The following is a 27,875-nucleotide window of genomic DNA, read 5'->3' on the forward strand; positions in this document are numbered from 1 at the left end:
TTTAACCCAGTTGACACGTCTCATATCCCTACCAATGAAACTGCATTTCAGTGGTCACACCTTGAAGGCTTAGCTAACAAGTTACAGCCATTGCAGAACTGTGAAGTAGGTCTATTGATTGGTTATGACTGCCCATCAGCACTAGCCCCCCTAGAGATTGGTAAGTTAAATGTGTTTGTAAGCTACTCCGTAATTACCATCCTTAGCTAGCTCCTGAGACCTAGCTAGCTAAAATGAGCACTCGGCTGTCAGGGTTCGTTTAGCTAACCCATGCAGGTGAATGAATTTACCCTGACTAAAGAAATCAAGAGAAACGCTCCGGGCTGCTCAGTCACTAATTACTGTTACTGTACTTTTATTACAAGTATTATACTTTATAAACAACAGGCTGCACCCTCCTGCAGCTCCTGTGCAGAGCTGAATATTAAATATGTGCAAACAACAGCATGTTTTCAGTCTCTTGCCACATCTGCAAAGACAGTAACATTTTTTTTTTAAAGCTTGTACTTCAGTAACTCCTCATTAATCAGGAACTATGGATTAAAGTACTGTAGTGTACTGTAATACTGAAAAAAATGCAAGGGAAGAACTTCAGATCCTGAGTGTGTGAGGACAGAAGAATCAGTTTTATTTCAATTTTGAGGGATAAAATTAATATTTGAGTTTGATGGGGTCTTTCTGTGTGGAGTTTGCATGTTCTCCCCGTGTTTGCGTGGGTTCCCTCCGGGTACTCCGGCTTCCTCCTCCCACCGTCCAAAGACATGCAGCTTGTGGGGATAGGTTAATTGGATAATCCAAATTACCACTAGGTGTGAATGTGCGAGTGAATGTGCGAGTGAATGTGAGTGCGAATGGTTGTCTGTCCCTGTGTGTTGGCCCTGCGACAGACTGTCGACCTGTCCAGGGTGTACCCCGCCTCTCGCCCTATGACAGCTGGGATAGGCTCCAGCGCCCCCCGCGACCCTGAAAAGGATAAGCGGAAGCGAATGTATGGATGGATGGATGGTTCTGTTGTCTTTGTGATTACAGGAGCTGCCCTCAGATTCAGACCTCAGCACCACCCAGTGACAGCAGACAGATCATCCAACATGTTCATATGTTAACTGCAAAATTAACTGATGAAAATAGTACAAAGGTTAATGAAAGATGCAGCTGTTTCATTGATAAAGTTAAAGACAAAAAACCAAAAGGATTAATCACCCATGTAACTGTGTCACTATATATCAGCATTAACAGGACCTCAATTTGGTGTTTCAGAGAGCTGCTGATCTCAGACCTGCACAGCTTCCGTTTTAAACACTTGATGTACTCAGCTGCATGAAGAGCATATGAGATTTTGTCTAACACAATTTAATAAAACCTGATGAAGGTCAAAGGTCATCACTTCTATGTTGAACTACAAACTTGTCATCTGGAATTCTTTCACAGTTTTTTGCAGATAGTGTTATTTACCATACAGTAATTCAGAGTTATTCATACCAGAGTAACCAGAGAGGATCATATATTTTTAAATATATAACTTTCTACAGGACTGAATATATTATGTTTATGTAAAAGTCCGGAGCCTCTGGGGAGTATCAGAGTATTTATAACATTACACAAAGCAAAGGTCACCATCACAGTGTTCATGAAATGCTGGGTTTATTCATCACCTGGGGCGGGCCTACGGAGGGGTGCTGAAGATTTCCCTGTCAGGGAGCTGCTGGTGAAGATCATGAGTTCTGCTTGATCAATGCGATGAGCTTCAGTCTTCCTGTTGTTTCTTAAATGATGCCTCTTTCAGTGGGTCAACAGAACTTCTGGCACAGGACAGCTGTGATGAAAGAAAGGGAAGAAGTTTCTCCAAACCTCTGGACCCAGGAAACTCAGCTTGGTCCTGATGGTCTCCCTCACTAGTTTCTCTCCAGGGTGAATGTAGCTGTTGATATAATATGGATTATTATAGGGCTGCTCGATTATGGCAAAAATGATACTCACGATTATTTTCACTGAAATTGAGATCTAGATTATTTGATGATATTTATTCAACCCTTTAACACCTACCATAGAACCAAGTCCGCCAGAGCTTATATTATTTTTTTTTACATGCTGTAGTGCCATTTGTGGGAGCATTTCAAGTTGCTATACATCAATACAACTGTTATAGCCCATATTTTAATAATATGTATGCATTAAGTCCATAGTAACTACATTAATTGCAAAAAAGTGCAATAAACTACAAAAAAATTGAAAATCGTTTTTGTTTGTTTTTTTACATATATTTCGACTTGGAGAAATTTAAGAGGCTTATCCCTTAAAACAAAATACAAATACAAATACAAAAAAGTTGCAAAAAATAGTTTACAACAACAGGAAATTTATTTTGAGTGTCTTCATAGTTTTATTTTGGAGATACAGCAATTTTTATATGTTGCAGGAAAATGAAAACCAATCCTATGATGCAAATTTGCAAAGAAAACAGCATGTGCATCAAAATAAACTATTTCCAGCAGTGCAATTCGAGTTCTAAGCATCCCAGAAACTATTCAGAAAAGTCAAACATGACTTATAAAAACACCAGTATAGGCTTTTAAGGCCTATAAGTAAAAAACTACATTTTCCGCGAAAATGACGTCACGTCCGGTTTCGGGCAGGAAATGGCGGACATGACGTCTTGTTCAAAGTGGGAAGTATTACGAACAGCTGATCGGATCGGCAAAGCGTGTTTCTGGATTATTATGTTTTTGTTCCTGCAAGCACTTTTTATGCAATTTTTGCAAAGCTTTATGTGGAAGGAAACCGGGACCTAGGACAAGCTGATGGCATAAGATGTAAGTACAACTCCTCTGGTTTCATATATGCAAAAAAAATTATTGCGCTAGCTTACATGGTTCAGGTTCTACAGGGATTTAAAAATAGTTACACAAAACGGAGCGTGCTGCTCTGACCGGCTTTAAAAGGTTAACAATAACAATGTATTGAATGACTTTAAAAAATAATATAAAATAGTGTAAAAATACTGATAACAGTGCAAATGTTTGCAATATAAGAAATAAATGAAAAATGTAAACATCTATGTTTAGTGAACTTTGCAGTGTTGCTCTGTGGTGCAGCTACACCGTAGCAAAGTTTACACACTATGTCTACTTGATACACGTCTGACTCCGCGAACCCATAATGTTTCCACACCACTGAAGTTTTTGGGGGTTTTTTTACCTCTTTTTTCAACCAACGGCAGTCACTCTCCTCTCCAAATAACTTCTGCTTAGCTTTCCGAGCTTCCCTCGGGTCCTCTTAATTGTTGTGACGCGTGTTCGAAATGCAGAGAGGTGCGCTCGATTTGCCACACGGAGCAGCGCAAGAGTAAAGCATGAGGGAGGGGCTAATAATCATCTCAGTCATTTTTAATGATCGTTGAAAGCCCAAATCGTAATCGTGATTAAAATTCGATTAATTGAGCAGCCCTAGATTATTATTAAATGAAAAGAACAAATCACACTACACTACTGAAACCTCATGCTGCTGTTTTTAAAGTCTCCATGTTACCAGGTTGTAGAGGGCTCTGAAGATTTAAACAGTTTTAGATCCATTACACTCACAGTCTTATGTTAAAATCTCAAAGGACAGCATATATTTTTAATATTAACAGTAACTCTGGGCCTCTGTGGAGTGTGCAGCTGATCTCATCGCTGTCTAAAAATGGATTTAAAAAAAACATAAGAAGTGCTGAATCCTTCAATAATACAAACTATTAGAGTAACAGGTGTGTAGCATCGCTAACTAGCTAGAAACAAGCCTCCAACACAGTGCGTATGCTAGCGGCTAATCTAGCAAACGAATTAACAACAGCGATTTTAGAACTATAAGATGATAAGCTGTGTGTCTTTTTTATAACAGTGACGTGGTTGTATTTACCTTAATTGACCGTCATTTTTGCGGAAAATGTAGTTTTTTACTTGTAGGCCTTAAAAGCCTATACTGGTGTTTGTCATGTTTGACTTTATGCTTTTCTGAATAGTTTCTGGAACTCAAATTGCACTGCTTTAAATAGTTTATTTTGATGCACATGCTGTTTTCTTTGCAAATTTGCATCATAGGATCGATTTTCGTTTTTTCTGCAGTATATAAAAATTGGTGTATCTCAAAAATAAAACTATGAAGACACTCAAAATAAATTTCCTGTGGTTGTAAACAATTTTTTGGAACTTTTTTGTATTTAAAGTTTTGAGGGCTAAACCTCTTAAATTTCTCTAATTAGAAATATATGTAAAAAAAAAAAAGATTTTCTGTAGTTTATTGCACTTTTTTGCAATTTATGTGGTTACTATGGATTTAATGCATAAATATTATTAAAATTTGGGTTATAGCAGTTGTATTAATGTATAGCAACTTGAAATGCTCCCAAAAATGGCACTACAGCATGTAAAAATATAAACTAAGCTCTGGCGGACTTGGTTCTATGGTAGGTCATAAAGGGTTAATAACTAACCTCGTATTGTGGATGAATAATCTCAGTTGTTCTCCTGACTGAAGTTTTCCCCGTGTATAGCATCCTGCTATGCGATTGCATTTGTCCCTCACCACCAGAATCCGTCACGCTAACTTTTATCGAGTGGAAAAAAAGTTGGCGTTCATCCTCCAGCTTCACTGTGCTAATGTTATGCTAACATAGCTGTGTCGCTAGCAATCACATAGCACGACATTATATACCAGGTAGTCCAACTTAAGTAACCCTGCAAATGCCACTGTTGTTTAGTTTTCTGTCTTCATTTATGTCGGAAGTGGTAGCAGAGCTGTACGTTTTAATTAGTTTCCAAAATCTCTCGGTCAGAACATGGTATGTCATGTTTATGTGTAAACTAGCAAGCTAACTTCCTGTTAACTTGTAACTCCATTAAATTTAATAACTTCTGTTTTCATGGATGCCTGGATGTTAAACGTAATTGTTACACCTGGTAAAGCAGCAACGCTGATCATTTTATTAAAGATGAAAGAATTTAGACCGTTTTTAACTCTCAGTGTTCGTTTGACTTTGGGACCCGAAGCGGACGGAGTTTTGGACCCAAATTACTCCGCGAAGCTCTCACCACAGCAGGCGTAATGCTCTGACAATCCATCAAGCAGGGCGGCTTACCAAAGTTGTACTAAAACATTTTTTAACAGATTTCTGCACGCCAAAATCGGTTTGAGGTCAGTAAGCACAACCAGAATTCATACATAAGGCACACTCTCGATTTTTGAGATAATTAAAGGATTTTAAGTGTGCCTTATAGTGTGGAAAATACGTTATACAGAAGAAAAGAATATATCGCGATATATATCGTTCCCGCACGTGCTTCAAATTATACCGGGATATGGATTTTAGGCCATATCGCCCAGCCCTATGTCCAGACATGCGCAACTATCTGAGATTTCTGTGATGGCAGGATGGACAATTAGATACAGAACCCAGAGAATACAGAATGGCTGTACATCTATTCGGTGCCAGTTCTTCCCCTGGATGTGCTAATTTCGGTCTGAAATACTTAGCACAACAGCACAGAGCAGACTATCCTAAGGCCTCAGAGTTTGTTGAAATGAACTTTTATGTAGACGATGGTCTAACTAGTGTCCCATCAGTTATAGAGGCACAAGAACTCATCACCGAAACATAAGCACTTTGTAGACTTGGCGGTCTGCATCTGCACAAGTTCAACTCAAAACTAAAGCGATGCAATTCACAGCTGGAACCCTCAGACAGAGCAGACACCACAGAACCGCTCGATCTCAAATCTGACACAACAGCTGAAGGACATGTGCTCGGCATCCAGTGGTTAATCAAAAATGACACTTTCAATTTCAAAATAAACACTAAGGACCAGCCTCCTACTCGCCAGAGCATACTGTCAGTGATCTCATCCCTGTACGACCCACCAGGGTTTGTAGCTCCCTTCACCTTAAGAGGCAAAGGTATCCTACAGAAACTGTGTCACAGAGACACTGAATGGGATGACCCCCTTCCTGACAACTTGCGTTCACGGTGGGAGGACTGGAAAGATGGTTTGGAAAGACTAAAATCGGTTGCAGGGCCTAGATGTTACCACCCACCAGAACTAACAGACATTGTAACGGTGGAACTGCACCACCTTTGTGATACTAGTGATTTAGGATATGGTGCATGCTCCTATATTAAGTACCTCAGCAATGAGAAGGTCCACTGTAGTCTTGTTATGGCTAAGGCAAGAGTCGCACCTACCAAGGTCACAAGTATCCCTCGATTAGAACTCTCAGCCGCAGTCATATCAGCCAGAATGAGCAGCATGCTAAAAGCAGAGCTTCAGATGTGCATTAATGAAGAGTTCTTTTGGACTGACTCCCAAGTAGTCTTAGCCTATATTAACAATGAGTCACGACGGTTCTAAGTCTATGTTGCTAACCGTGTCCAGTTAATTAGGCAAACTACAGATCCCAAACAGTGGCACTACATTGACACCAGCTCAGAATCCTGCAGATTACGCCTGTAGAGGGCTCAGTGCATCAGAGATCATGTCAACATGTTGGTTGTCTGGTCCAAAGTTTCTGTGGGAACATGACATTTCATATGCACCCAGCCCGTCAGCTGTGTTGTTAGTAGGGGATCCAGACGTCAAAGCACTCAAAGCTCTCACAACTCAAACAAGTAAACAAGACAATATCCTCAGCCATTTGTCAAGGCTTTCAAGCTGGTCAATGCTCCTTAAAATGGTTGCAAGGATAAAAAAGACTGAGATCCAGCAAAGCTTAGTATGGCAATTTTGTAACAGTAGACGAATGGAAAACAGCTGCCGACACAATAATAAAATAATAAAAAAGCTTCTTCAGCAGCAGGCCTTTTCTCGAGAGATGGAAGTGTTGAAGGTGGGAAATAACCTTCTGAGTTCAAGTCCCCTCTTTAGAGTAGATCCAGTACTAGATCAAGGACTTCTCCGTATTGGAGGAAGACTTAAGAAGTCAACACTCTGTCAGGGACTTAAACACCCCATCATCCTCCCAAAAGACCATCACATTTCAAAGTTGATCATTGCTCTTTTTCATGCACAGATTTGTCATCAAGGTAGAAGCCAAACTCTCATGGAAATCAGATCAAACGGATTTTGGGTGATTGGTGGGAGCAAGGAAGTTGCAAAACTTATAAGCAAATGTGTTCAATGTGGAAAACCAAGACGTTCACCAGAAGAACAACGCATGTCTGAACTTCCAAAGGAACGAGTTGAAATCTCAGATCCTTTCATGCATTGTGGAATGGACTGTTTCGGACCATTTGTCACAAAACAAGGTCGCAAAGAGCATAAAAGATACAGACTCCTCTTTACATGTCTTTCCTCACGTGCAGTCCAAATTGAGATGCTTGAGGATCTTTCTACTGACTCTTTCATCAACGCTCTGAGATGTTTCATCAGCTTAAGAGGAGCTGTTTGTAAGTTGTACAGTGACCAGGGTACAAACTTTATTGGAGCCAAAAATGAGCTCAAAGAGTCTCTTAAACAATATGACACAGATGCCTTAGAAGCATTCCTTGCCAATAAACAGTGTTAGTTTGTCTTCAGTGCCCCATCTGCTAGCCACGCCGGAGGTGTGTGGGAACGACAGATTCGAACCATCCACAATGTTTTCAATGCCACCATTGCTCAATGCCAAGGCAGGCTGGATGACAGCTCTCTAAGAACTCTATTCTATGAGGCGATGTTTATCGTTAATGGCCAACCACTGAGCGTCGATGGAATCAATGATCCTAAATCTCCTGAACCTCTAACTCCAAATCACCTGATAGTGATGAAATCAAAGGTTGCACTGCCTTCACCATGAAAGTTCGCGAAAGAAGACTTATATGCAAGTTAACGGTGGCGCAGAGTCCAGTATCTCACTGAGCAGTTTTGGAGTAGATGGAAAAGTGGCACGTACCACATCGAAATCTTAAAGTCAATGACATAGTCATTATCAAAGAAGAGATGCTTCACAGAAATCAGTGGCAACTGGCTCGAGTGGTTGAAGCATCAGAAGAAGATGATGGTTTGGTCCACACAGTCAAGCTTCAAGTTGGTGATCGAAGCTTAACAAAGAAGCAGGGAACAGCACACAAACCTCACATAGTTGAGCGACCTGTTCAAAAGCTTGTAGTTCTATTAGAAAATAACTAATTGATGTTTCAATCAATACTGTCACACCAGGCGTATTTTAGCGAAGGTTTATTGATGATGTATTTGAAATTGTGTTGTTCTTGTAGTAATGTGCATATGTTAAAGCTGGAAATCATGTATAGAATGTTGTTTATAATACATGATTTGGTGGGAGCGTAAAGGTCCAGTTTTTTTTATTGATCTAAGCCTGAGCAGCTACACGTAGTTTCCAGTACAGGGCTCTGTTGCTTAGTTAGCGGCAAGCTGCACTTCCAGCTCAGACCAGTTTTTGTGGTAATGTAAAAATTACTGCACCCATCAAGGCTCTCTCTATTTCTTCCTTGGTCCGGGGGACTGCTACAGCTGTTGAAGCTGAAGGTTTCCCGAAGAAATTTTTCTGCTGTTTTCTGACCAGCACATGGATTGTTCCCAAGATTGTTTGTGTCTCGGCATTTCCTGCTTCCTGTTGATGTCTGCTTAGTGCCCGTGGTCGGCTTTGATGACCCCCACCGTGAAACCTGAGGCCACTGCGTCGGATTTCTCGACTTGCTGAAGCCCGTGCTCCAGCTCCTGCTCCAGCTCCAGCTCCTGCTCCAGCTCCAGCTCCTGCTCCTGCCAGGATTGGTCTGGTGAGTGACAGATCGCTTTTGAATGACACTTTTGATCTTCGGGACTTTTTCGGTTCCCGTGATCTGGATTTCCTGTGTGTGACTGAGACGTAGCTGAGTGGTGGCGAGTCCAGTGCTCTGTCTGAACTTCTACCAGTGGATTGCTGCTATTTTAACTCGCCACGGACATCAGGCGGAGGTGGAGGCACAGCGGCTATTTACAAAAAGGATGACAAATGTAAGCAGTGTTTTCTGAAGCCTTCATTCTCCAGCTTCGAACTTACCTCGCTTGAGGTGAGTCACACAAAACCGGTTTTCTGCGCCTCATCTGTCGCCTCCCGAAATACAACAAGAACTTCATAAACGACTTCTCTGATTTTCCAGCTGGGATTATGCCCAACTATGATCATGTTCTTTGATCATTTATTTATGATGAAATTAAAAAATATTTTCCCAAAAGTTTACATAATGAATGACATACGACACAAAAGCCAATGTACTATGTACTAACTCATATCACCATCAATGAAAATAAGTTGGGGGTTTCTTATTATTATTTTACAATAATTTCAGTTCAAAGTAATTCAGTGAGTGCTGTCAGGGAACATGTTAACTATCAGAAAGGAGCAGTTAACAGGAAATTAGCCCACTTTAAAGTCCAGAAAGAGTAATTTATCATTTTTATAATATAATTCCATCCAAAATACTTTGAAACATATGCTGTTGGGTAAATATCATGGTATGCTAACTATATTTAAAAAATAAACTGGGTTGCACCAGCTACCTTGACCTCAAAACTTTTTTCTGAAGATTAGTATCTATAAGTTGCTGCACATTCAGGACATAGATGTTGCAACACAGATTGCTCATTGCCATTCATTAACTAAAATACACACACACACACACACACACACACACACACACACTTTCTGTTTTATATGCTAGTGAGCTTATTTTTTAAACATTAGCTGTGAAGCAATTTAAACACACATGACTTTAGCCTGTACAAATACAACTGACTTGACTTTAGTAAAATACATAAAACGAATGTTACAGACAGCTTAGAGCAAAGAGATATAGGTGTGTTTTGTGCAGATTATTTTCGATACCTATCGTTTAATGTTAATTTTCAACATTTTTAAACTTGTGCTAGCACCGTCTCTTTGCCTAATATTGACATGCTTCCAGTTTTCAGGCTTTTAGTGCCTTTTCATGCTTTATTACATGAAATGGATGGTGTTAGGGAGAAATATTTTCATGTATGTTTTTTTTTTTTTGCCTGGCCTGTTTGGCTCTTTTGCCATCAGAATTGTTGTCTAAAGGCAAAGAAAGATGCCCAACGGATTTACTTTACCAAATTGACCATTTTGCAGGGATAAAGGAAAGTGGAATCAGCCATTCCACAACTTGTTGCCAAAAGATGTAAATAGTTCAGGGCCTGTGTGTGTATATGAACAACACAGTTTCATACAGGAGAAACCTTCTTGGCTCTGGGTGTGATAACAGTGTTCTCTGCAATAAGAAAGAGAGACTTTACTGTGTCGGTTAAAGCTGATATCAGCATGACAATAAAACATCCCTGATAACAACTGAGGTAAGGTGTTTTCTCACACGGGGCACTCTGTCAAGTGAGATCTCTCACTGTAAGCCAATGACTGTTGCCACGTGGAAAGACTATCAGGAGAACAAATCAGAGAGTGCCAATTCTTAACCACGGCTCTTTCCCTGTGTCATTCTTTCAACCAATCAGACAGATGCACATTCTCATGTAAATCTTTCTATAACTGCTAAGATAGTTTACTCTTTTGGAAGTTGACTGCTTGCAGACTGTAGTTTTCTGAACAGAAGAGATCCATGTATGTGCTGATTTTTGATCATCCAATGCTTTAATAAATACACCAAAAGATGAAGCGTTTTGACTGCAGGTTCCTAAAAGTGGATAAATGATCATGATAACAATGGTGATAGCAAGACAATATAAAAGACTTTAAAATATAAGAACAAAAAAACATAAATGCATAATTTTGCCAGTTAATTTTTATTTAACCTTTAGCAAACAGCCAAAAAACAGAAAGTGCCCAGATTAAGCTTGTAGTGCAGAGAATATTCCATTTATGACACCATTAGCTCATTATTACAGGAAATACTCAAGTTAACATGTTTCCTCTGAAGTCTGCAGCCTCTCCTGTGAGACTGACAAAGAAAGCAGCTTTACTTCTTGCTTTCTTTGACCAGTTGTTCCACTTCCTTCATGAAGCGCAGGCAGAGCTCATCCTGCCACGGCAGAGCAACACACTGAACCGCCACAGGTAGACCCTCGCCACCAGTCACTGCCTGAACACAAAAACACACTCCTGTCACTCAATGCTCAGCAGCTGAACGCACCACAGTCTCCTTCATCCACCTACTGTAATAAAAAGAAACTATAAATATTGGAGCCGCAATAGACTGATCTGGTTCAGTTCTTGGTTCTGTGTAAAGTCATGTTAAGTACATAGAATTGAAGTGAATGTCCAGAGTAATACATCACATTTTTAAATAACATTCCACAGAAAAAATTGCATTTCTTAATTTAGCTATTACAAGATAAAACTGATACTAAGGGAAAAATTAGATTCAAGCAAGTAATGTTTATTATTACTTCAACATGCACAGATGAGTAATAGGGAACATCAAACGATGAGCTCTACATAGCCCGAGACAGATGTGCTACAGCAGCTGATTGAAACCACATTAAAGTACACTGACGCACATTCACAAGTATACAAAAAAAAATCTGTATTTTAGACTTTACATCAGGGGCTCCTGACTTGTTGTTGCTGCATGAAAAGCTAGCCTGACACTGAGTCTATGACACCAGATTTACTAAACAGGGCAAAAGAGCACAATCCCCAAATAGTGCGGATAGGCGTTTAGCTAGAAAAAAAAAAAGGTTTTGCAGAGTTCACGTGAAAGTTATGTACAGGTCCGTCTCAAAAAATTTGCATATTGTGATATTCATATATGTCATATTTGATCCGACCAATAACAAAAAAGTGTTTTTAATACAAAAAAGTCTACCTTCAAATAATTATGTTCAGTTATGCACTCAATACTTGGTCGGGAATCCTTTTGCATAGATGACTGCTTCAATGCGGCGTGGCATGAGGCAATCAGCCTGTGACACTGTTGAGGTGTTATGGAGGCTCAGGATGCTTCGATAGCGGCCTTAAGCTCATCCAGAGTGTTGGCTCTTGCGTCTCTCAACTTTCTCTTCACAATATCCCACAGATTCTCTATGGGGTTCAGGTCAGGAGAGAGAGTTGGCAGGCCAATTGAGCACAGTAATACCATAGTCAGTAAACCATTTACCAGTGGTTTTGGCACTGTGAGCAGGTGCCAGGTTGTGCTGAAAAATGAAAAAACTTCAGGCATTTCCCTCGCCCCAGTCTTCCTCCAGACTCTGGCACCTTGCTTTCCGAATGACATGCAAAAGTTGCTTTCATCCAAAAAAAACCAAAACAAAACAAAAAAACCCAAAAAAACAAAAAACAGTACTTTGGACCACTGAGCAACAGTCCAGTGCTGCTTCTCTGTAGCCCAGGTCAGGCACTTCTGACGCCGTTTCTGGTTCAAAAGTGGCTTGACCTGGAGAATGCGGCACCTGTAGCCCATTTCCTGCACACGCCTGTACACGGTGACTCTGGATGTTTCTACTCCAGACTCAGTCCACTGCTTCCGCAGGTCCCCCAAGGTCTGGAATTGGTCCTTCTCCACAATCTTCCTCACCTCTTCTCGTTGTGTAGCGTTTTCTGCCACACTTTTTCCTTCCCACAGACTTCCCACTGAGGTGCCTCGATACAGCACTCTGGGAACAGCCTATTCGTTCAGGAATTTCTTTCTGTGTCTTACCCTCTTGCTTGAGGGAATGATGTCCAGAATGATGGCCTTCTGGACAGCAGTCAGGTCGGCAGTCTTACCCATGATTGCGGTTTTGAGTAATGAACCAGGCTGGGAGTTTTTAAAAGCCTCAGGAATCTTTTGCAGGTGTTTAGAGTTAATTCAGATGATTAGGTTAATAGCTCGTTTAGAGAACCTTTTCATGATATGCTAATTTTTTGAGATAGGAATTTTGGGTTTTCATGAGCTGTATGCCAAAATCATCAATATAAAAACAAAAGGCTTGAACTACTTCAGTTGTGTGTAATGAATCTAAAATATATGAAAGTCTAATGTTTATCAGTACATTACAGAAAATAATGAATTTATCACAATATGCTAATTTTTTGAGTAGGACCTGTATGTGTACGCGTGTACATCTGTGATCTCACGTATTGTCAAAGTGCATGCAGCTGAATATGTGTAGATCCACCAGTAATAAGTAATGGTGTTTGAGCACAGCTGATGTGCTGAAAACCGTGTGCTGTTTACAATCCTGGAATTATAACTGTTTCAAAATGTATTTGTTAAATTTTATCAACATAAATACATTGTTTAGTATGATGTCCATCAAAGGTCTGATTCTTCTGAGGATCAGTGCTGTCCTCCTCCCTGTTTCTCCATTTTTTGGCCGTTTCTCTTTGAACCCTATTGCACAGGCTGTGAAACTGAAGACCTGAAAGCAGTTTTGTTGCCGCTGGCATTGTGTGACTCGTTTAGCTTGAAGGTTACAAGTCACCTCTGACTTCATTGAATAAATTTAGCATTGAGTGCAATTTTCCCTCAATTTTTCACGTGTCTGAGTGAACACGCAAACTCCTTGAGCGGTCCCTTGGACCACTGTGAGCAACAGCAGACGTGTGCACTGTGGTCACACCAGCATCGAATCCATCCAAGTTACATGGTTTATTAAAATAATCCAATTACAACGTTTACATTTATGTTAGACTACTTTTAATTACCGTAATTGTCGGGCTATAAGCCGCTACTTTTTGCACAAGCTTTGAACCCTGCGGCTTTTAGTCAGGTGCGGCTTTTCTATGGATTGTCCATGATTTTTGTCATATCGTAAGACGATTTGTTTTGTTTGTTCCGCTGTTGTACGGCACTACGTTGCCTGGCGGAAGGATCGGGGTTCAAGAGTGGTATGTTAGTCACATGTCCGTCCGCCAGGCAACGTAGTGCCGTACGAAGTAGCGCGAAAAACAAACTTCAAAGTAGCGCTACGCATTCAGCGGGAGGCGTGGATGATGAGCGGCGATAAACTTGCGAAAAGCAAGTTATGCCCAACTCCACCGGTGGATTCTGACAGCGTGGAAAAGTGCGAAAACATCCACGATCACCAACGGATTTTGAAGGGCTGGACTGCTGCATGATGGAGAGGAGGACACCGCCACGGCCCTTCTGAGGGTGTTCGACTCTGACGCTGACAACGAGGATTTCTTTGGTTTTGAAAGTGACAACGAAGGAGAGAAGCGGAGAGTGGATGACGAAGCCATCCTGAGCCTGTTCGTTTCCGACATTGGAGAAGAGGACTTTGGTGGTTTTAGAGCGCAGGAAGAAGAGAAAGATGGTGAATGACTGACTTTTCTTCTTGTTAAAGCCGTGTCACTGCACCTGAGCCTAAAAGGTAGTCTGAATCTATTTTTCTGGTGTGCTATAGGTTACTGTTATGTACTACATGTGCAAATATGTACCCATAACTTGTTTTTCAAAATATTAATAAAAGGGGTGTGTCTCCAAACAGCCATCTCTTTCCTGACAATTCCCTTTGTGCATATTCTCTTACATATGATAAGTCAACATTGAAACACCTGCGGCTTTTAGTCAGGTGCGGCTAACGTATGTACAAAACAGGATTTTCCCCTGATTTTAGCTTGTGCGGCTAATATTCGGGTGCGCTTTGTAGTCCGGGAAATACGGTAAGTGCTTTAGCCCACTTACAATGACAATGTTAAAAAAAAAAAATCTAATCATTGACCTGTGTAGCATGTTAACACTATTGGAAGTAAAAATAACTTGAACTCCAATTTCAAAAACACAACTTTCTTTTTTTCTTATTTTTTTTTTTTTTTTATAAAGCTCTGACTTGTATTATGAGTCTGTGGTCTGTGAGAGAGTCCTGTAACTCTGTCTGCAAAATACAGTAAATAATGACCAATGCTGGGCAATTAATTATATAGTAATAGGGCGATCGTGGCTCAAAGAGTTGGCAGTTCGTCTTGTAATCGGAAGGTTGCTGGTTTGAGCCCCGGCTCGGACAGTCTCGGCCATTGTGTCCTTGGGCAAGACACTTCACCTACCGCCTACTGGTGTTGGCCAGAGGGGCCGACGGCGCAATATGGCAGCCTCGCCTCGGTCAGTCTGCCCCAGGGCAGCTTGTAGCCACAGCTGCCCTGGGGCAGTAAATGTAAACAGGAAGAAAACCAAACATTGCAGATATTTTTATCATAACTCTGGTTTTACGTGGCCGATCAACACAATTTAAAAACTGATATAAAGTCCACACTTTTTCCGTCAATTGCTCCGTCTGTCCTGCTCACATCTCCAATGGTTGTACATGTTGTCATTAACATGGCTTCACTCCACATCAGCCGCTTTGCCAGCTAAAAGACCGGTGTCGGCACATAAGGACGCTGCCATAGCCTGTCAACCACGTTGATTAGCTGCGTATATACGAATGTGAATCGCATCATTGGCTGGACTACGGGATAAGGTGGCATCGTTCTAATCCCATACGGGAGCAGCCAGTCACTCACTGACTAACACTGCAAAACAGAATTGTTAAAGTATTCATTTTAATTTCAATTCAGGTTAGAATTATTTTGTGCGCAACGCAGATTTTCTGTGCGCAGAGATCGTGCCAGCAGTGCGCAATTGAGCACGTGCGCAGCTTAGAGGGAACATTAATTGAGTGGTTTGGTAGTCAGTTCCTTGGAATGGTTAGTCTGATTGCCTATCGATCTTGCTTATCGGTTGCACTTGCACATGAGATACAATCAGCTGATTTCAATTCATATGCTGCAGGGCGAAAATAGTGACACAGTCAGTTTAAATTGCAGAAAAGAACGAGCGTTAAGGTACAGTGAAAACCTCCAGAACAGAAACAACTGCAACAGTTTTTAATCTACTGCACAATATTTTGAAGGCATTTATCTGCTATAAAAAGACAGGCCAGGAAAATCTGATTCACATTCTCTGTATTTTATCCTCAGTTACTTTGACACAAAGGCATCTGCTGTGATGCTTTTTTTTATACAAATATAACAATAGGGATATGTACTGATGAATGATCAGAATTATAATATTTCTGGAGATCTGAGTTAAAACTGAATCGACTGGAGTCAAAATCAATACGCAGCACTAATTTTATGGAGAAATACGAATGTAATGTAATGAGTTGTGTAACAAATTGGCTTCACCTGGGAATAATTAAGTAATGTACTGGATGGCCTGGCCTGACACAACGTGTTAGTAAATCTGGCTCTATGTTCTCACTCAGTCTTATCTCACTGGTACATGTTGCCTACCTCTTTGAAGAGTTTGTCCCACATGTCCTGATAACAGCCCTTATAGTGCTTGAGTTCTTCCTCATCCTTTGTGGTCACTGTGGAAACAGTGACTACACCCGCAGGAAAGTTAAGGAGATTGTAGAGCAACGTGTAGCTGGCAGCAGCTGAAGGTGTAGAAAACAAAAATAAAGAAACATAAACACCATTCTTAGCCTTTACAAATGTTGTTGAATGTTGATGTTTAAAGTGTTCACATTTTAAACATCTTTAAAGTCCTTAGATTACAGTATTTTAAAAACAAAGTGATAAATACAGAAACTAAGTTGTCTGTCATACTGAGTGAATCATACTTGAAAGTTTGCCACAGTATAAGAAGTTGTAGGCTGGTCCAGTCACAGGACACAGCAGCACATCAATGTTGCAGCTCCTCCAATGTGCTATTGTCTCTTGAATGTAGTCCTAAAGAAAACACAGGGAATCTCAATTTCACCTTCAGACTTTCATACGTGACCATGCATCATCAGCTGACAGTACCTCAACAGCAGCATGTTGCTTCCACAGCTCTGGAACAGATCTAAGAATGAAGCAGAACGTTTGGATATAATTCCTAGCACATGGAAATGTAACAAAGAAACGATTCAAGCACAAATGAACAATTTCAAGGATACTTTCTCACCCAACTCCACAAAGAGCATCAAAGTTGGCAGAAACACGAGGAAACTGCCAAAAGAAGACAAACTGAGGTGTAAAATTAATTTTCAAACCAATCTCTAAATTAATATGTTCCTGTCACAGAATTAGAGGGCTCACCACGGGTTTGAGCAAGAATGAAATTGTTTTCTTCAACCACTTGGGAAAGCCGTAAGGAAAAACCTGAGGCTCCAGACAAGGGTCCACAGGTCCCCCTTCCCTAAAATGAAAGAGATCATTGGCACAGGAGAAAACAGTCTGTTCAGAGACACTGAACTGAGAATTACTGTAATGGTTTCAAAAAGAACCACAACCCCATGTTGTTCATAAAGACAATGGCAGCATGGTGATGTTTAGTGGTTAGAACTAAAAAGAAACAAAATCTCTAAATGTTAAATGATTTAAGTTTAGAAAACAAATGGTACTAACTGACTTATTAAATGGAACAACTCACAGTTTTTGTAGCAGGGTGGTAGCTCCATCTGCTAAAAAACCCTTTATCAATAGTTCAGGGAAAATTTGATCCATCTTCAGTGGACAGTAAGGGACGAGCTAAAGGCACAAATATCAACACTAAGGACCTATGACTCATATCACATACGTGGCTTGACAGTGATCATAGTGTGTGTGGTGACGTCTTACTGTGTGTCCTGCTTGCTCTAGCAGAGCTTTGACCTCTCTGACGCCTCGGGCCATGCTTGGAGATGGATGCGTGTAGCCATCGCTTTCCAAATAACCGATCCTTAGAGGTCTGGAGCTTCTGTATATCTAAGGGTCAATCTTTTTTACTTCCTCAGTCAATTAAACATAATCAGTTTGCAAAGGTTAAGATTACAGCCTGTAAAGTTAGTTCTGTATCTCAGGACATTAATAACAGGTGAGGTAAGAGTAATATAAAGTGAAGCGTTAGGACAACCATGTATCCGCTTAATTTGTAGTTTTTAACCAAAAGAATAATCATTAACAGATTATATGAACCTCAGAGTACAGGACACACCTCCATGTTAAAAGGTAATGGTGGAACAGTGGGGTCCAAAGAAAACATGTGGTCACAAAGAAGTGCCTGCATGCACAGAGCCAGGCTGTCCACATCTCTTGCCATGGGTCCAGGAGATGACGGCACTAGTTTCATACGAAATATAAAGCAGTGACTCAAATATTTGAGACAGTTTGTGTCTGTGAAATATTGCTATACAGTGGTTATGTAACTACATTTACTTTATATGTAAAGTACATATGTTTCTTACCCGACTTTTGCCCTCGATAAATTGGACGAAGGCCCTGTAAACTAATCATTACACAAAAGTGTTAACAAAGATAAAGTTTAACTCAGTGTAACTCAATGTGTAATAAATTTCCAGGAAACTGACTGAATGAGACCCACCTGAGCCGACCTGCAGTTGGCTTGAAACCACAGATTCCACAGAAGGATGCAGGAATACGGATACTGCCACCTATATCAGTGCCTATACCAAGCAGGGAGCCCCCTCCCCCGATGAGAGCCCCCTCCCCACCAGATGAACCTCCAGAGGTCTTCTGGGGGTTATGAGGGTTCACAGTCTGCCCGTAGATAGGATTACTGCAGTCATAGCTGTCAACAGACAGTTAATGAGTCTCTGCATATTATTTTCATTCATATTTTCATTATTTGCACATTTGGAATGGACAAAGGCAACTTAACACATGCACTCAGTTTTAAATGTGCTGTAGATTTTTATGTGAGTAACTGATAAAAGATGTACTTTAAAAGAGCTTGAGGCAAGTTGGTTCTCACAAAGGGAATAGCTCCTTGTTTCTTCAGGACTTGAACGAGCACACTGTCCTTTTCAGCGGGCTGGTCCAGGTTAATGACCACACCACAAGAACAGTCATGATTCTAGTGTTGGAAAAAACAAAGATGATAATGTTACATCAAATACCTGAGCTATGATGCTCGAGAATACTGTACCATACTTATAAATACTGATGGGAAATACTTCAATACTCCCAACCCCCTGAGCCACGGTCATCTGCAACCGGAAGGTCGCCGGTTCGATCCCCCAGGGCAGCTGTGGCTACAACTGTAGCTTGCTTCCACCAGTGTGTGAATGTGAGAGTGAATGAATAGTGGAATTGTAAAGCGCTTTGGGTGCCTTGAAAAGCGCTATATAAATCCAATCCATTATTATTATTATTAACTGTAACTGAAATTTGCATTGCATAACCTTTGTAATACCTTAAATGTAATATTTTCTTTGATGCTAACTGGAACTCCGTACAAGAGACCATCCTTGTTGGAGCCAACAGTTGTCAGCTGGTCCAAACTCTCCAGCAAAATTTCAGTGCAGCAGTTCAGCTTTTTGTTTACAGCCAGAGTCTGTTGGAAAGGAAACAAGCACAGACAGTTTGAGATTAACTTATTCACCTAAAGGGATTTTAATCTTTGTAAAATATTAAACTCTTGTTGGAAACACAAACATTACTTGACACATCAGTCTGTGTTGCTTATATGAATATTTTTATCCAGTGTGTCTAAACTTTAACTGTAATAAGACAATTCTGTGTAAAATGAACTAAAAAGCAGTGAGTTGTAAGTAGGAGTAATGTCAAAAATAAACATTAAGATAAGTCTGACTAATTTAAATGATTACTTGTTTAAAAAATGACTTTTGCTGTATTTGATCTATTATGAAAGATTTGTGTCATGCTGGATATTGAACCTTTTCCATGTAAGAGTAAAGCACATCCTCGGGGCGCAGTAAACCTTCGTTCAGCTGCTGTGTCAGCTCAGACAGGGAGAGCGTCAGGATGAAAGCAGAGTCAGTTGTCGGATGCTAGGAGACACAGACCCACACAGAATCATTATGTTATTATTTCTTTTAAAGGCTGCAACAAAGAGACGGAACCACATCCATGTACAGATTCAGGATTCTTCCTTCCACTTTTTTTTTTACAAACTTTCTCAAACACAGCAATGAGTTCACTGCACTTAAACGGTTTGCACAGTCATAACTTTAATTTTCATGCTCAAGTAGGCCCAAGCATGGAGACATTGAAAAGTGCCAGTATTTTGGTATTTAATAACTACACCTCTGCCAGGTTAAACTAAAAGCAGATCATTAGCTGAGATTATCGATAAAGAGAAACTAGAAAAATCCCTAAAGCTCTGAACTCTCACCGACTGTTTGTACCGGAGCACCGCCTGCTCTGCCCGCTGCAAGCTCTCATCTCTCCTGTTTCTGGCTCTCTTGATCTTTTCCTCCGCCTGTCGGAGGCTGTTGATCTTTTTCACCCGCACAACCAGGTATCCCACAATGCAGGCAACACCAGTGAGCAGAGCCGCTGTCCAGTTGTCCATCTTCACTCTCTTAATAAACGGTTCAGTGTTCTGCGTGATTTTCGTCTTTGCCCTGGGGCTGCAAGATGCAAAAATCCAAGCGGACCTAACAGTCAGATGTTTAAACACGACGACAGGCTTGTCTTGTTTTAGGCGTGGCCGTGTTGTGTACCGTAGCTTCCCTAATCTACATGCACAGCAACATGTCCTTTCATTTTAATAATAAGCCACATTCCAAAATGTAAAATCTAATTAGTTCTCAGAATGTAAATAAATTATGCAAAATCTCTGCCTTAAAGAAAAGTACAGCTTACTTAAGATTGCTGAGTTAGAGCAACATATTCATTGTGAGTACACAGCAGTAAGAATAGCTTGATTTTTCTGAGTGAGAAATACTAAATGTTAACTGACATAAACATTTATTGTTCAGCAAAATTAAAAAATAGTTTGTGGTAACTTACGTTTTAACATTTTGCTTATGTGACCAAGTGGTCGGCGGAGTTATAAAAGAATAATAAAATGACAACGCTATAGGGGAATTTCACCCCCAGGAAATATATATTTAAGAAAAATAGATAAAAGGAATAAAGAGAGGCCGCACAGATTCAAGGATGCACACCGAGGCAGATTGGCTCCAATATTAAAACTGTTTTATTTATAACAAAAATAAATAAAATATTAGAAAATCAAATGTAGCGTCGTGTTGACAGTGTCCTAAAACTTTAGGACACTGTCAACAACGACGCACCACAAGAAGAAAATCACTACAGCTAGGGGTGGGTTTTTATAATCGATTCATCGATTAAAATCGATTCTGGCTTGGATAACGTAAAATCGATTCATTAAAATCCTGAATCGATTTTTTAATATAAATTTATTTTGTCCGAAATGCCAGAATCTCTGGTGACATCTCACAAAATTTCAAGAACCACCAAACAGTAAATGAGAGCAGGTACAGGGATTCTGCACATAGACTTAAACACACAGCGCAACCCGCGGATCAGAATCAGTTAGATGTCGCCTTTCTCACAGTCGGGGCTGAAAGCCGACAGCTCGCTGATCCGGGTCCGCGCTTTGTGTTCACGCCCTTTATGCGCTGATTCTAAAGCTGTTAGTTTGATCTCTCTCCAAACAATATTGACCGAACCAGCAGCAAAAGAAGATCCAAACGCTTCACATAAACATCGTCATGAATTCACTCTTTTACTGTTTTGCTTCCATTGCGATGCGCAGCTCTCTCTCTCTCCCTCCCTCCCCCCCCCCCCCTCTCTCGAACAGTTTCGCTTTCTTCATTATTCGCTTGCTTGTTACGCACAAGTCTACTGTTGCTTACAGCGCTGTCGGCCGCTGTTTTTTTCCCTTTTACATTCTTCCGAAAAGAAAACCTCATTTCTGCTGTTCAATACTGAACAAATTTAAACTTTTTAATATTATTCAAAATGCAAAATGCTTAGCCGTGTGTCTAATAAAACCGCTGTAACGTCAGAGGTAATGTTCATTAATTAATGGTTTTCTTTCGTTTTTGATGTACTGCAGAATATTTTTATAAAATCCCAGGCCAGGAAAACCTTCATGTTTTTCTGTGTTTTATCCTCAGCTACTTTGACACAAAGGCATCTGCTGTGATGCTCACACCTTGGATAAAGTCTTGCGAGTGTCAGCTTCCTTTTTATAGATACAAAAATATGTAAATGTTCTGATCTGAATTATACTTCTGACTGTCAAAATTTCCCAGATTTAAATCGAATCGAATTAAATCGAATCGTGGATCGAATCGATTTGGGACCTTGTGAATCGGAATTGAATCGATTCTAGAAATCAGTGACGATACCCAGCCCTAACTACGGCCCACCCGGTGCTGTACAAAAGAAAGTGCGAAAATGACCCACCACCTGAGGTCTCAGGGCCACTGGCACGTCCTCCGTGCACCGAAATAAAACACAGAAATACGTTAAAAGAATAAAAGGACACTGAGCGTCCGGCTCGCTACAGATCATAAAAAACTAAAACCAACTTTAATTAAAGAAATCACGCGCGCGCGCACGCACACAATACTGGAAGGCGTACGCCCCACGAGTCAACTACAACTCCAGCAACAATCCAGAATAAAATAAAATAAAACCAGGCGAACCAGAAAAAGGTAAGCCTACAGTTTCACGACGAGACAAGACAAGACAGCAGGCTCCACCGAGGAGGAGCCCTCACAACAGCAGCTGGGAAGGCGTTTCACTCTTCCGATTAAGGTCGGGCAGTTTGCCAGGGAGATGTGAAGGCAGCAATCAAACCCTATAACAACAGATAAATATAACCTTAACCTCCGGTAATTGTGAATGCTAATAAAAGTAGTAGGACCGGAGGCGCTATACTCTCACTGGTGGAGATAACTGGAGCACTTCTCTCCGCAACGCCGGAATAAAACAAACTGCCGCGCTGTAGCTGTCATATGATCTACTCGCTTGCTGATCAATCCGTTGTGGTGTGCCAGCATTGGCTGCTGCTTTTTGCCAAACGGATGGGAGGAATAAACCAGGAGAACACCGGCTTTGTCATGGTCCTGGGTCGGTGACCCAGCGCTTTGAGTTTATGATTATTATTTTCTAGTTTATTCTGATTTTGTATTAGTTCTTGGGGTTTGGTTGTCGTGTTTCTTTTCCCTACCTGTGTCTCCCTCTGTGCTCTGTACAGGTCCCCGAGTTTTGTGTTGTAAAACAGTCTGTGTGTGTCCTGTTTTACTTTGTAGGGCTGTGTCTCGTTATGCCCATTAGTTCCAGCTGTGTCCCCTCCTGTGTGCCGTTTCCTGATTACCTGGTGTGTGTATTTATATTTTGTGTCTGCCTGTGCTTCTTGTCGCGTCGTCTGTGTTTCTCTGTGAATCTCCTGTGTAGTCTACATTGTTCCATGTTTCTTCGTGTCTTTCTGCTCCTCGCTCTATGTCCTCCATTTCGTATTAGTTTTCCCAGTTTAAGTTTATGTTCGGTTCTGCCCACACCTTGGTTTTGTGCACTGTAAATAAAACCCACTTGCACCTCCGCCATTGTCTGCTATTGGATCCTCCTTTCTCACCCTCCACACAACTGCCGCCCCAGCCGTGACAGGCTTAACTTTATATGGACTGGCGCCACCCTGCAATCAATATGCAGGTGGGTTCCCAATTAACCTAGTGGCGCAGCCGAGAGCAAGCGCAGTAGAGCGAGCGAGGGAGAGAGAGAAAAAGAAAGGCGAGTAGCCCATCCGGCTACACTTACAAATTAAATGCAACTAAATCCCATTAAATTTGTATCACTGTTGACTTAAAAGATTTCTTGTCCAACAACACAATAAACAATATAAAAGTGTATGTAAATATGAATACAAAATAATAATGAAAAACACTTCTTGTAAAGCGTTAAATCAGCGTAACGATTATTTTTAAACGCAAAAAATTGATCAGCCAACATACTGGAAACTGTTCTCCTGAACAACAAACCACCACTACTGCAGCTGGTGTTATTTAATGTTTTCAATGTTTTCAAATCAACATTTCATATTTTTTATTTTATATATGTATCTGTTACACGATTTAAACTTTAATAACTTCACAACGAATAAAAGCCTTGGATGTAATCCTTTTGAAACTACGTTCACATAACTTTGTATTGCAATTTACATTAATGATATTGGCTGTTGAAGCTAAAGGTTTCCCGAAGGAATTTTTCTGCTGTTTTCTGACCAGCGCATGGATTGTTCCCAAGATCGTTTGTGTCTCGGCATTTTCTGGATCCTGTTGATGTCTGCTTGATGTCTGTGTAAAAGGTTAACATCTGTGTTTAAGTTGAAATGTGTGGCTGGTAAATCTGGATTACACTAATAGTTAAAAAGTTAAGAGATAAAAAGGCTTATGGGGATGTTAGTTCAGTTTATGTCTTCATACAAGGAAAAAAGGGAACCCCCCAGTTATAATTTGGTCTTTGTTATATCGTTCAGTGTTAAATCAGTATTTTCTAATTACACTTTACATCTTCCATGGCATTACTTAAAAAATACCACTAGGTGGCGCATAGCGGCCGGGAGGAGCGTAAACCCCCCTGGGAGGCAAATCTGCAGAATAAATCCTGCAGTTGAAACGTAAACAAGTTCATGATCTGTGCCTCTTTATTTCAATATACAGGTGGGTTACTAGTCCTCAAAATGACTAATAGGTAACACAGTAGAAGAAATAAGACTGTTGTGAACTCGTGAATGAAAGTATACCGTTATAAGCTGCAGGATCTAGGATCGCACCCCTCCCAGGCACCTGTCACACCAGGGGGGCAACATCTGCTTAGTCGTGGTCGGCTTTGATGACCTCCGCCGTGAAACCTGAGGCCGCTGCGTCGGATTTCTCGACTTGCTGAAGCCCGTGCTCCAGCTCCAGCTCCAGCTCCAGCTCCAGCTCCAGCTCCAGCTCCTGCTCCTGCTCCTGCTCCTGCTCCAGCTCCTGCTCCAGCTCCTGCTCCTGCTCCAGCTCCTGCTCCTGCTCCTGCTCCAGCTCCAGCTCCAGCTCCTGCTCCAGCTCCAGCTCCAGCTCCTGCTCCTGCTCCAGCTCCAGCTCCAGCTCCAGCTCCAGCTCCAGCTCCAGCTCCAGCTCCAGCTCCAGCTCCTGCTCCTGCTCCTGCTCCAGCTCCAGCTCCAGCTCCTGCTCCAGCTCCAGCTCCTGCTCCAGCTCCAGCTCCAGCTCCAGCTCCAGCTCCAGCTCCAGCTCCTGCTCCTGCTCCTGCTCCAGCTCCAGCTCCAGCTCCAGCTCCTGCCAGGATTGGCCTGGTGAGTGACAGATCGCTTTTGAACGACACTTTTGATCTTCTGGACTTTTTCGGTTCCCGTGATCTGGATTTCCTGTGTGTGACTGAGACGTAGCTGAGTGGTGGCGAGTCCAGTGCTCTGTCTGAACTTCTACCAGTGGATTGCTGCTATTTTAACTCGCCACGGACGTCAGGCGGAGGTGGAGGCACAGCGGCTATTTACAAAAAGGATGACAAATGTAAGCAGTGTTTTCTGAAGCCTTCATTCTCCAGCTTCGAACTTACCTCGCTTGAGGTGAGTCACACAAACCCGGTTTTCTGCGCCTCATCTATTGCATGGAAATAAAACAAGAACTTCATAAACGACTTCCATTTTTTCCAGCTGGGATTATGCCCAACTATGATCATGTTCTTATTGCTGGCAATTTTAATATACGTGTGTTGTCCTGATAAACCACTGGTAAAGGACTTTTTGGGCCTTTTGACTCTTTTAACCTGGTATAGTCCGTGCCTGGCCCTACACATGAGCACGGACACACACTGGACCTTGTTCTTTCATGTGGTCTGCCTGTCACTAACCTGGAGATCTGTGACTCTGTGCTCTCAGATCATATGCCTGTGTTATTCAATGTTGCTTTTACACATACTGCAGTTAAATCTCGCGCTGCCGCTCTGCACTGTCGGGTTATTAACCCCTCCACTGCCACGCAGTTTTCTGTTGCTTTTAATCAGCCCTGTGGCCCTTCTGACTTTGTCTCCTCTGATACAGAAGACCTTAATTCCTGGTCTTATTCTTGCTGTCAAACTATCTTGGAATCTGTGGCTCTAGATATCATTTCAAACTCTAAGACTGCTGGAATTGCTACTAGAACACTGCCAAAGAGGCAAAAAGGGAATACTTTGCAAATATTATTTCTTCCAACAGTCATAACCCACTTGTGTTATTTAAAACCATTGAGGCTGTTCTTAATACTCCATTGAATGTCTGTTTGGAAGTTTCTGCTAATATGTGCAATCATTTTCTGAGCTTTTTTATAGTAAAGGATGTCACCACCAGGGCTCTCATACAGCTTCTGACTCTGACCTCTCTGTCTCTGTTGTTTTTACTCAGTTTGAGCTTGTGACTCTCTTGATTTTAGGGGATGTGGTTCATCATATTAGGCCTGGCAAATAGAACTCTTTCTGTCAGCCTTCTCAGTTTTGTATCATCTTCTGCTCAGAATGCAACATTTTCATTATTTATTTATGTTGAAATTAAAAAAATATTTTCCCAAAAGTTTACATAATGAATGACATACGACACAAAAGCCAATGTACTATGTACTAACTCATATCACCATCAATGAAAATAAGTTGGGGGTTTCTTATTATTATTTTACAATAATTTCAGTTCAAAGTAATTCAGTGAGTGCTGTCAGGGAACATGTTAACTATCAGGAAGGAGCGGTCAACAGGAAATTAGCCCACTTTAAAGTCCAGAAAGAGTAATTTATCATTTTTATAATATAATTCCATCCAAAATAATTTGAAACATATGCTGTTGGGTGAATATCATGGTATGCTAACTATATTTAAAAAATAAACTGGGTTGCACCAGCTACCTTGACCTCAAAACCTTTTTTCTGAAGATTAGTATCTATAAGTTGCTGCACATTCAGGACATAGATGTTGCAACACAGATTGCTCATTGCCATTCATTAACTAAAATACACACACACACACACACACACACACACACACACACACACACAGTTTCTGTTTTATATGTTAGTGAGCTTATTTTTTAAACATTAGCTGTGAAGCAATTTAAACACACATGACTTTAGCCTGTACAAATACAACTGACTTGACTTTAGTAAAATACATAAAACGAATGTTACAGACAGCTTAGAGCAAAGAGATATAGGTGTGTTTTGTGCAGATTATTTTCGATACCTATCGTTTAATGTTAATTTTCAATATTTTCAAACTTGTACTAGCACTGTCCCTTTGCCTAATATTGACATGCTTCTAGTTTTCAGGCTTTTAGTGCCTTTTCATGCTTTATTACATGAAATGGATGGTGTTAGGGAGAAATATTTTCATGTATGGTTAAGATGTCCTTTTATACTTCTATATTTTTTGTAGAATAGAATAGCCTTTATTGTCATTGTACAGAGTACAACGAAATTGGAGTGCCACTCCCTTGGTGCAAGATTCAATAATAAATATAAATGTAAAATATAAAAAGTATAAAAAGTACAAAAAACAATCGTAAGTACTCAAACAATAGTAAGTATGATATATACAGGATAGCAGCATTAATATAATGACAGTATGAATAGCAGCATAATATAATGGCAGTGACGGTATGGTATAGCTAAGCAGGTTAAATTGTTTTGTGCTTATTTACTACGGTGATAGCTCTGGGAAAGAAGCTATCCCTGAATCTGTTTGTCCTGGTTTTATGTGACCTGTACTGTCGGCCTGACGGTAATAGTTCAAACAGTTGGTTGCTGGGGTGAGAGTGGTCCTTGATGATATTGCCACCGAGAGTTTGCAGTGACCTCCAGGCTGGGCAGAGAGCAGCCAGTGATCTTCTGGGCTGTGTTAATGACCCTCTGCAGTACTTTCCTGTCCGCAGCTGAGCACCCTGCATACCATGTTGTTATGCCGTACGTTAGGATGCTCTCTATGGTGGCTCTGTAAAATGTCACCAGCAGCCTCTCCTCCAGGTTGTTCCTCCTGAGCACTCTCAGAAAGTGGAGACGCTGACGTGGAGACGAGCAGTCGGATGTGTAGAGCGTAAACAGGAGGGGACTCAAAACACATCCTTGTGGAGACCCGGTGCTGAGTGTGATGGTGCTGGACCGGTGGGGGCCGAGTCTGACAGACTGTGGTCTATTTGTCAGGAAGTCCTTGATCCAGAGGCAGATGGAGGTGGAGAGTCCCAGGTGAGACAGTTTCTGGACCAGGATCTC

General features: G+C 41.0%; 2 protein-coding genes across 2 annotated transcripts in view; both read right to left on the reverse strand.

Moving 5' to 3' along the window:
- The window catches only part of LOC101474422 (vitamin D3 hydroxylase-associated protein), a 44,290-nt gene extending 19,762 nt beyond the window's left edge, over positions 1 to 24,528 (reverse strand). The window contains exon 1 of the mRNA XM_024798700.2: positions 24,389 to 24,528. The gene's annotated coding sequence lies outside the window, so the exon portion shown is untranslated. The remainder of the gene's footprint in view (positions 1 to 24,388) is intronic.
- On the reverse strand, positions 10,742 to 22,893 carry LOC106675967 (vitamin D3 hydroxylase-associated protein). The gene is made up of 16 exons (XM_076880133.1): positions 22,817 to 22,893; positions 20,000 to 20,237; positions 19,542 to 19,655; positions 19,058 to 19,198; positions 18,585 to 18,718; positions 18,227 to 18,433; positions 18,090 to 18,130; positions 17,840 to 17,964; positions 17,485 to 17,610; positions 17,297 to 17,394; positions 16,963 to 17,062; positions 16,829 to 16,872; positions 16,687 to 16,726; positions 16,503 to 16,611; positions 16,171 to 16,316; positions 10,742 to 11,056 (listed from the first exon to the last, which is right to left on the reverse strand). The coding sequence occupies exons 2-16, from the start codon at positions 20,177 to 20,179 to the stop codon at positions 10,934 to 10,936; spliced, it is 1,728 nt and encodes a 575-aa protein (XP_076736248.1). The 5' UTR covers positions 20,180 to 20,237; positions 22,817 to 22,893; the 3' UTR covers positions 10,742 to 10,933.
- Positions 24,529 to 27,875: the final 3,347 nt, after the last annotated feature.

Source organism: Maylandia zebra, linkage group LG23 (genome assembly GCF_041146795.1).
Source record: "Maylandia zebra isolate NMK-2024a linkage group LG23, Mzebra_GT3a, whole genome shotgun sequence".
NCBI lineage: Eukaryota > Metazoa > Chordata > Actinopteri > Cichliformes > Cichlidae > Maylandia > Maylandia zebra.